General features: G+C 32.3%; 1 protein-coding gene across 1 annotated transcript; it reads right to left on the bottom strand.

The window, feature by feature from the left end:
* Positions 1 to 339: 339 nt before the first annotated feature.
* p24-1 (transmembrane emp24 domain-containing protein) lies at positions 340 to 10,350 on the bottom strand. Its single transcript, XM_075374376.1, has 3 exons — positions 10,050 to 10,350; positions 9,063 to 9,308; positions 340 to 1,283 (listed from the first exon to the last, which is right to left on the bottom strand). Exons 1-3 carry the CDS (start codon positions 10,203 to 10,205, stop codon positions 1,050 to 1,052), a joined length of 636 nt encoding a protein of 211 aa, XP_075230491.1. The 5' UTR covers positions 10,206 to 10,350; the 3' UTR covers positions 340 to 1,049.
* Positions 10,351 to 10,627: the final 277 nt, after the last annotated feature.

Genomic DNA, 10,627 nt, shown 5'->3' with positions numbered 1-10,627 from the left:
ATGAAGAAGAAAGACAGCCTTTCTTATGAAAATAAAAGCAAGAAATTCTTATATTTTTTAATAACTGTAAATAGTTTCTCCACCAAATTATTAAAGTTGCAAGATGCTTTCACAATATCTTAACTTTAGAGATTAACCTTTTTTTGAAAATAAAGGCACAAGAAGTGTTGTAATAAGCTACAGTTAATAAATGTTTTTCTACAAATAATCATTTAAAAAATGTCTCACTTTAGTTTCTGATTTAGGTTGCATAAATTTGGCATTTAATAGCTCATTCTCAATCAGTACACGCCTACAGTAAGCGAAATTAGTGTAAAATATATATATATATATATATATATATATATATATATATATATATATATATATAGAGTGTAGCTCAGTATAATAAAATATAGGATAAGTACGTACGATATGTAAATGCTACAATATCAAAATCTGTAATGTAAATATTTTCCCTAAGTTTCTACTTATATAGACCAGCAGCACACCTTCACCATTCTGATCAACCAAGTTTCTATATTACAAATAATTCTTTTCACTTTGTTATAAATAAAATTTTCTGTAATATAAATGTGAAATTGAAGTTTGTAAAAAAGTATTATTTTAAATCCTGAAATTTACCTAATTTTTTTAATAAATCAAAATTTTTAAAAGTCTTAATTTTTAAATTGAAGTACATTGAGATATAAAAAAATTAAATAAATAAATACTGCATGCATGAACACATACATGCACGCACACATACACACAAGTTCGCACAACAGATTTATTCCATTTTGTTATGTATGAATGAATTAGTATATATGCAAACATGAACATATACTAAATGTATACCGGCCTAAAATATATGCATTATAAACAACAGATTAGGATAAAAAATAGTAATAATAATAATAACACCACATTATTTACATTTAACACAGTGAACAATTTTTATTACAACAATAATGTTTTTCCCATTAAACATTGAACAAAGATAAACAAATTTGATGATCACTTTAAATAATAAAATTTACAAATAACCTATTAAAACAAGAAATAAAAACCTACAATTTATTTAATTGACTCGGCCTTTTATCTGAAAAGAGATTCTTTACAATCAAAACTTGTCCTAAAGTTACACTTAATATCGCTATTGTTTCCAACAGCGACCACACGAATACTCTTTCATTGAGTTCTTCAGCACGTTTCCTACTTTGAGCTTCACGGAGACGATGGTGTGTTTGATAATCAGCAATTGAATTTATGGATTTATGTATTTCCAGAGCAGAACTTTCCATCTGTTAAAAAGGAAACGAAGGAAATTTATAATTTTTATAATATAAAAGAACATAAGCGATAAATTATGTGTTGAAATTTTTTTCTGAGAACATAAATTGTTACAAAAATAAAAACTTTTATTTACATCCAATAGAACAATGAGATAAACTAAAATACATTACACGGGCAGTTTTTTTTCAACCTCCGATCGTGCATCTGTAAACAAGAGATAGGCCAGGTCTGCGCAACATGATATTGTGCGGGTTCCTTACCACAACCTCTGCCAGCTCCATTGCATCAATCTGAGCCAAGCTACAGGCAACTGAACATAGGCACTACGATTGATGTTCCTGCCAAGTGTAAGTTGCAAAAGTGCGATATGTTTTCTGCGAGCATAAGAATGTAGTGCTGCTAAAATCCATCGCAGAATGAGCCCAGTATATGGTGAAAACTTTATGAGTGATTGTAGTGAATGGGAATGGTGTAGGAAATTTAAAGAAGGGCGAATGGATGTCCATGATGAAGGTGGGCAAGTACGCAAGTCTGTCACTGCAGTATGCCTGGTTGAGTGTGTTGATTTTGTCCATGACAGAAAGAGGTTTACGGTACTGAACTTCCTACAGAAATCAGAAAATTTCAAGGTCTTCTCTGAACACAACTGTAACTAAAGACCTAGGATACCGGAAACTGTGTGCACATTGGGTTCCAAAAAATGTTGAGTGACGATCACAAGACGCAGGGAATGGCATTTAGCCTTAATGGTTCTCACACATTATGGTAATGAGGGGAAAGGGATTTTAAAGTCTATTGTTACTGGGAATGAGACTTGGATCCAGTATGACAATCAAGAAACCAAAGAACAGTCTAAGCATTGGATGTACACTTCTCCAAACAAGCTAAAAGGTTCAAACAGACATTGAGCAACAGGAAAACAATGGCTACAGTTTTTTGGGATCATAAAGGTGTCTTGATGGTGGAGTTTATGGAGCAGAACACAAAAGTAACAAAGAAGTTAATTTTTAATCTTTACGTCACCTCTGCAGAGCGATCCAGAATAAACAGAGGAATACTCTCATCTGGCACAGTTTTGATCCACAATGCAGAACCGCACTGTGCCAACATGATGCAATTGTTTAAGACCTTCTTAAACAATTTAAAAAAATTGAAATAGGAAGTTTTCGACCATTCATCATATAATCCAGACCTAACATCTAGTAATTTTCACCTCTCTCGAGAATTTAAGGCATGGTTGGGAGGACAATATTTCACCACCAAAAAAGAACTTCAGATAAGGTATACCTTACCTCACTGGCAGCAAACTTCTTTGAAGAAGGCATCGGAAAGCTGGTGTCACGATACAACAAATTGCTCAATCGTTTTGGTGATTATGTTGAAACATATGTTATATACTACTCAACTTTTAGTAATAAAATTATTTTGTTATGTCAATGTGTCTTTTTTTTATAGCCCATAGGAAATTGAAAAAAAAAACAGCCCTGTACATTTGTTATTATTTTAACAGCGTTACCACCATAAATAAATCATTGTTCTTACAATTAATTTGATCATTCATAAATTTATGTTTAAATTTATAAATGTATAATTTGTCTGGAACTTCTAATTTAGTTAAAATTTTTTTTTTAATGTTTGAATTGAATTTACTTAAAATACAAAGGTTTGTTTTTGTTTTTTGTAAGTTAAATCATATGAATTCTGAAAGTCAATATTATTGCTATTTTGTGTGTTCACAAATTTTTATTAATTAAATCTCTCAATGGAAATTTTTAGTTAAAAGACAACAAACAATTTTAAACTTAAGATTTCTCTAAACAGTTTAATTTTAGAAAATTAGACAAACTATAAACTGGATATTTGAACAAAATCTAACAAAACAAAGTGTTTCTTAACAACTTTATGTTAATACATTATCTATTGTTATTATTCAGTTTAAGTAAATCAAACTAGCCAATTTCTGAAAAAACATTATATACAATACTGAATAAAAATGAACTGAAGGTTTGAGCCTCAGTAAACTTAAAAAAGCTCTTAAAAATGTTCTTCTACACAGAGATAACACTTATAACATTTAAATAGTGAATAAATTCCAAATGGGAGGGGGTTCTGATCATAGTTTTAGAGTTCATATGAATACTTTCAAATGAAGCATTAAACTTCAGGGATGGTGAAGATTGTAGCAAGTTCTTGGGTGGCTCTCTTTATTTCTAGAGAAAATCAATTTTTATTGCTGCATATATTTAAAGTGATTATGTAAAATCATTGATCAATAAATGTAGTACTTTCACATGTGAAAAAGTACTCTAATTTACCAAGCTACTGTGGGTGAGATAGGCACTCACCCAGTCACTGGAGGGGGCCTTCTAAGTAAAACTTTTTTAATCTTGTATTGCAATCCCTCCACAGGAGAAATGACCCTTTTCACCATCAACCCTTTTGTATTATCCTTGATCCTTAATCGTCCATTATGAGTTTTATAAATATAGATTAGAACTTGCTACGTCCAGGATGCTAGGATCTTTAGATAGTGTATCCTTGTTGGGGTCTAGTAAGAGTGCTGTGGGTACTGAAATAAGGTCTGTTTCTAGGCTGGTGGCTGCAGAATAAGAGCAATTGGTTGAATTGAATAGGTATAACCTAATCCCTCATAAAATACATAACAATATGCAATGGTTTGCATGAACTTAAGTGCAACCCTGCATAACCTAGATGTTTTAATAAAATAAACCAGTAAAACATGACTCTCTCACAGTTTCCAACCAAAGTTTGAAAAAATGATGGAGCTCTTATAGTAGTGTGAGCAAAAAATTATAATTAATTATAAAGTTTTTCTGACAACAGGTTAAATTAATTTTTTTTTAATAAAAAATATCAAAACATTTAATAATAAATTATAATGAAATATGCTTTAAATCAAATTAAAAAGAGTATTAGTCCCGACACAAAATATTTAATTTGCCTTCTTAATTGAGCCATAAATACTGTGGCACAGGATATCATAAAAGATTAACAATTCTTTGTAATTGTTACTAACTTCAAATATAAATTGCAAATAGTTCTAAAACATCAATATAAATCAATAATATGCTAATTATATCAACATAAAATGAACCAGTTTTATAAATTGTGGGTTTAAAATGATAATATAATAATTAATCATTCTTCTGCTAGTATATTCCAATATTGTCTTTCATTACTCAATGCTGATTTTTTTTTTTTAGATGGCTGCTATATATTACCCGCAGGGAAATATACAAATAAGTTACATACACTCCCTCTGAAAAATGTTCATTTTTGTATTACCCAATTTTTATTATTTTTTTTCACTTTGTGTCAATTATAAGTAATTGGTACAAAATGAGCTATCTAGATTTAAAAATAGATCAATTTAAATAGTCACAATATGGATTGTGAAATTCAAATAATCTAGTAATAAGCTAAACTCAGTTGTACAACATTATATAATAATTTCCGGTAATTAACTGTTAATTTAACTGAACTGTTGTTATACTAATCACTGTATTTGCTAATCACATAATTGTTATCTAATTGCAGAGTTAAGTATCAATACATACTATGCCATACCCCAATAAAATGTTGTTTTATATTCATTTTACGGGTCAATTCATTTGAAGTGCCCAAAAAAAATATAAGCTAGTTGCTTGTCCAATTAAAAAAAAAAAAATGAACTTACCCTCTTGTTTCCTACATGTTTCAGAACCTTAAATATTTTTTTTAAATTTTTTATTTAAGCAGTTTACCTGTGGCGGCTATTTTTGTTACGGTGCGCATACCTATTTTTGTGATTCTAAGGATTTACAGAAAAATCATAACTAAAAACTACTGGTCCTGGAAGAATGAAACAAAAATCAAATTAATCATATTTTCTCAAGGTAAAAGGTTGGTCCAGTGGTGTATTTACCTATCTCTCTTCTTTCTATGAGAAAATTACCAATAAAGTTGAGCATGAAAAACTGTGAAATTTCACTTTTGGTAATTTTTTTAAGAGGCAGGGATGCATACAAAGTTTGAATATTATTTTTTCATATGTAGGTATATGTTAGTAGTTTTACCATAAATACTATTATGATGATATACTTACTCCTAAATTTTTGAAAACTAATTTTTTTTTTCAATCAAATTTATAGGGCTAGTAATAAAAATCTCAAATTTGCACAATGTACAGTGTTTTTGTAGATGTTTATGGCAAATAAAAATGTTTCTTGTGTATTGCACTAATAAGAAAGTTATAACCTCTCAAAAATCATGAAAAACCTGTTAAAAGTGATAGCATTTTGAGTCATTAAATAAGTGCTCCAAGGGGGTTTCTTGTCTTCTTTGCACTTCACCTTTTTATTTATTTTTTATATTCAGCCCCTATGTTGTTTAAGTTGACGTTTTCAATATTTTTAAAATGGATGGGTTCTGCGTGGATTTTAGATGTGGCTGCGGGTGTCTGTCACTTGTGACATGTGCCGATTTATGACAACGCCCGTGGATCCGGGACTTGGCTCACAAGGGAAGGCTGAATGCGGGACAAGTCCTAGTTGTGCAGTCTTCTGCCTGTGAATTATCTGAAGAAGACAGCGGCAGTACCACTGATCGTGACCAGACGGACTACATTATTGTGACTGATACAGCAGTTGGTGACCGTGGAATGGCTTTGGTCTTATGCAGATCAGTTCCACGTGTGTTGCAGGAGGTACGAGATCCCCCAGTCTGCTTTTCTGGATCTTCAGGGCGTTCCGGTCAGATTTTACAACGCTCTGTAGAGTACGTGTCCAAACAGATGCAGACAAAGCACTTTCTTCATCTCTTCAGTTTAACATCAGCGCAGCCATCTAAAGGCAAGAAGATATCGCCAGGTCCACTGACCCCCACATTTGTAGTTAAGGCAGAAGGGAAGACCTATGCGGACCTCCTCTGCTCCATTAAGGGTGCAGTGTTGCCAGGGGAGACGGGGGTTTTATCTGCAAGGCAGGGTCAGGAAGAAGACTTGCATCTCCAGGTGCGTGGTGACGATGGTGTTGCAGAACAACATTAACTGGGAAGGGTGGCAGGAGGACTCATGTTGTTGTCAAGGACTTAGATGTACTTACAACGAGGGATGAGCTCATGAAGGAGCTTCGTAAGGTCATTGGGGAGTTAGTGTCCGTGGAAATTCTGTCCATGCGACCAGCTACAGGTTAACACAGGTGATCACTCTGACCGTGCCCCACCTCTTCTTGCAGAGAAATTACTATCCAACAGGCGCATCCGCATTGGCTGCATGGCCTGCCGGGTGACTCAATATGCCTCAGATGACCTTTGCTTTCGGTGCTGGAGTGTGGGACATAGGGCCAAGTTTTGTCTTGGTCCAGACCAAAGTGGTCATTGTTTTGCCTGCGATATGGCCAGCCACGTGAGGAGGGATTGCACACAGGAACTTTGCTGTCTGTCACGTAAATTGCAAGGAAATGCACCTAAAGGTCAAGGATATAAGGTGGCCCCACCTGTGCCAGCACCATGAATATATACACAGCTGCTCTGTGGTATCTGCAAGGGACAGCCTCATCAGGAGGAGTGGGAGGCTCTGGCATATAATCTTCAATGATCGGGTGGGGACTCTCTTGCAGTGCTATTGCGGGGAAAGTAAGACCATAGTCCCGATGGGGGATCCCTTTGGGGTTCCTCGTTAGAGACAAGGTGTTAAGACCAGAGTCCCTTTGGGATCCCCTCATTTGAGGCATTGCAAGCAAGGAAGCCCGACTCAGCTGCTTGTGCTCTTCCAAGATAGTTTGAGGCGATGGTACCTCTTGGAACTGAGCTTATATGCTTGGTCGCGAATCTGGCTCCAAGGGGGTGGAGAAATCAACAGAGAAAAAAAATGTTTAAATAATTTTTTTTAAATTATTAATGATAATAGGTAATAATTTAATGATAACTAAACTAATATCAATAACCTAATACAATTTTGATTCAAAAATGCTTGTAAAACTTACTCAAACTGAAATTTCAATGAGTTGCCTTTATTTTTTTTCAAGAATTCATTTTTATTTTTATATTGGTTTATTTTTGTAAACACTACAAAGAAAATAATAAAATGTGGCAAATTTGAATTATTCTTCAATGAAATAGCCTGTTTTTGTAGCAATTGAAGTTTATTATTTGGTGTGGTTAACAAACAGCTGTAATATATCTTCTGATAATTCCTTGAAATTGTGTGAGAATGTCCCGTTACTGTAGTTAGTCAGATAGTTGATGGAGGTGATACAGCCAAAATGCTACACGCAGCATCCAATTGTTCAACATTGCGATGTGGGGCAATGTATGCTCTTGGTCTTCGCATTCATACAGTACTTTGTTCTGCTGAGATTTACACAAGAGACTTTCCAGGAACTAAATCTACATTTGGAATAATGTGTTCTTTAAGAGCTTGTTCTAATGTTATTTGTCTTAAGTTTTTCTTAACTGTCTTTTTATGAGTTCTCAAAGAGTCACAACAGAACTGTCCATACAGGATTGAAGTTTGACAAAATCGTTTTTCATAATATTTACAAACACTAGTAACATCTGAATTAACACATAAAAAAATAAGTTGTTGATTTTCATCACTAAATTCACAAATTTTAATGAGTTATTTTGGCATTGTACTATACACTCCAGTTTTATGACAACCTTCGTTCACAAAAATTCCTATTGAACATGGAATTGTTTTATGTGAAATTATTTGAAAATAAGGTAAAAATTTAACTGATTTTAAAATTTGCAAATATATTATTAAGTAAAACTGATTTATTTAATAACACTTTCAAACATGAGATGAAATTTGAGACACTCGGTGAAGATGTGAACAGGTCACTGACTAATGTCAGACTGACCAGTCTGTAATTGCAAAGCTAAATGATGCAATAAGCATAAATGAGCACATTACAACATGAATTTTCCTGATGACTGGAAATGACTTCAAGCGCCTGTTATAACATGAACACCGCAGTTGAATGGTTCAAACAAGTCTATTTCAACTAAAGTAATAAGTATAAAAATATTAAAGTGCCAAGAAGACAAGAAAACCCCTTGGAGCACTTATTTGGTCAGTCAAAATGGTATCGCTATTTTTATGGTTTTTTTTTTAGGTTTTTCATGACTTTTGAGAGGTTATAACATTTTTATTTTCCATAAATATCTACAAAAACTCCCTAAGTTGGGCAAATTTGATATTTTTATCACCAGCCCAATCAGATTTTTTTGAAGCCAAAATTTTAATTTAAAAAAAAAATTATTTTCAAAAATTAATTAAAATTTAGGGGTAAGCAAATCATCATTAAAAACTACTAACATATACCTATATATAAAAAATAATTCAAACTGTATATGCCATCCCTGCTTCTTGAAAAAAATTACCAAAAGTGAAATTTTACCATTTTTCATGTTCAACTTTATTGGCAATTTTCTCATAGAAAGAAGACAAATAGGTAAATAAACCACTGGACCAGTGGTTTTTTGGCGATGATTTTTTCCATAAACCCTTACAATCACAAAAATTGTGGTGCGCACCGTAACAAAAATAGCCGCCATAGATAAACTGCTTAAATAAAAAAAATTAGTTTTAAGGACCTGAAAATGTAGGAAACAAATGAGTATATTTCAATTTTTTTAATTGGTCAAGCAACCACCCTTGGGTTATTTCAAATGGATTGACCCTTACATAAAAATCATATAATTAGCACATTATGATAAACTCTTTAAAAGAGTTCTGGCATGAATATAACTAATATATAATCATATACATTTAAAATAAATACCTGTGTCAAAGCAGTAACGTGTTCTCCTAAGCCAGGTAATGGTGTTTCTTCTCCAACTTGCAAATCCATATACACAAGCTTATGTGAGAAAGTTGAAAACTCATTGCTGAAACATACAGCATGAACACCACTTTTTGTTGTAGTAAACGTGTGACTATCAAACTGAGCTTTGGTTAGTTTATATAATACTTCATTATCTGGAGCAAGTAGAATTACATCAACGTCATACGCTCCTCCTGTAACCACCTGTAAAAGATTTATATATTTATAAAATAACAGTAATTACACCAATGAAGTTTTTGTTTTAGTTTTCATAAGCAGTAGCATAGAAAACCTCAATTTTCATGTTTACTCTGCCAACATAAATATACTATGAAGGACTAGTAAATCATGTAAATTAAACAGCACACCTCAAAAGACAAGGAAAAGGTTTTTTTATAGACCGAATTTTTCATTTCAAAGATAATCAAATTTATTGGTAATTCCACACACACTGGTTTAAGCTTTTTGTAATTTTTTGTACATAAAAGCCTAGTAATAGAACAGTTAATTTTTTAAAGTAGATGTTTTTTATAGGAGTTTGGTTTATGTGAAGGCAATGAGACTTGAGAAAATGTCAAGAATATGTGCCACATGTACATGCACACAAACACGCACTAATAATATTTTATAAATAACCATTGTTACCTCAATAGAATATATTTAATTTAAAGTCTGCACTAAATTTACTTCATAATTATTAACAAAATTTCACAACATTCAAATGAGTTAATTTTTTTCACTTTGTGTACAAACGTAAATTCGTGCATTGTAACAAAACGGGGAAATTAAAGTACAATTTTTAAAACACAAATATGGGGTATAAGGAAACCGAACGTCTGATGCGGCGAATCGTACATGACTCATTGTCAAATAATGGTAATACTACATTACAAGGAACAATAAAATTAACATATTCAGTGCCAAACATCAACATAAAATTGTTACCTGAAATTCAAGAGTTACAGTAGTATTTAATTTAATATCTTCGTAGAAGCAATCCTTGGCGTTATCCAACAACTCGAAGGTTAGTTCAACACCAATGGCTAACTGAGTAAATGAAAATATCACTGTCAGTAAACAAATAGTTCTTATACTGATCATCTTTGCTTTTAAAGTTTTTCTAGACCTATCTTCCACCAACACTAGCCAAAAACAGCAGTGTAAGCAGAAACCATCAATACCATTCAAAACACCTAGATTTACGAAATGTTTTCAAAGCAGCCATAACGTGGCCGGAAGCCTAAATACTTTAAAAACACATGATTTTGAAGGTTGCGATGCTTCGATTTTTTATGAGAAAGGAAAAAGAAATTCATTCATTACATAAATATAAAATGAATAATTTTTTCAGACTTCCCTTTTACCATACAAATTGTGCATTAAAAAAATTAATAAATTTAAACATTATTGATGATACTTTACTTTTGATTTTATAAAATTTTGTTACACGTAATCATTTGTTAAAAAAACATTTCCTCTCAACTAGCAAATTTTTTAGGATTTAGTTTTCTTTTCATGTTAAA

The sequence above is a fragment of the Lycorma delicatula genome, chromosome 9, assembly GCF_047948215.1.
Source record: "Lycorma delicatula isolate Av1 chromosome 9, ASM4794821v1, whole genome shotgun sequence".
NCBI lineage: Eukaryota > Metazoa > Arthropoda > Insecta > Hemiptera > Fulgoridae > Lycorma > Lycorma delicatula.
This window is presented reverse-complemented; position numbering and strand designations above follow the sequence as displayed.

Bases quoted from the DNA above. Each gene is read 5' to 3' on its own strand.
- p24-1 (XM_075374376.1), bottom strand. From the start codon at position 10,205: ATGATCAGTATAAGAACTATTTGTTTACTGACAGTGATATTTTCATTT. The intron at 9,309-10,049 runs GTAACAATTTTA...AATCTTTTACAG, and splicing joins CTGTAACTCTTGAATTTCAG to GTGGTTACAGGAGGAGCGTA. The intron at 1,284-9,062 runs GTATTTATTTTA...CCTTTTTAACAG, and splicing joins ACGTTACTGCTTTGACACAG to ATGGAAAGTTCTGCTCTGGA.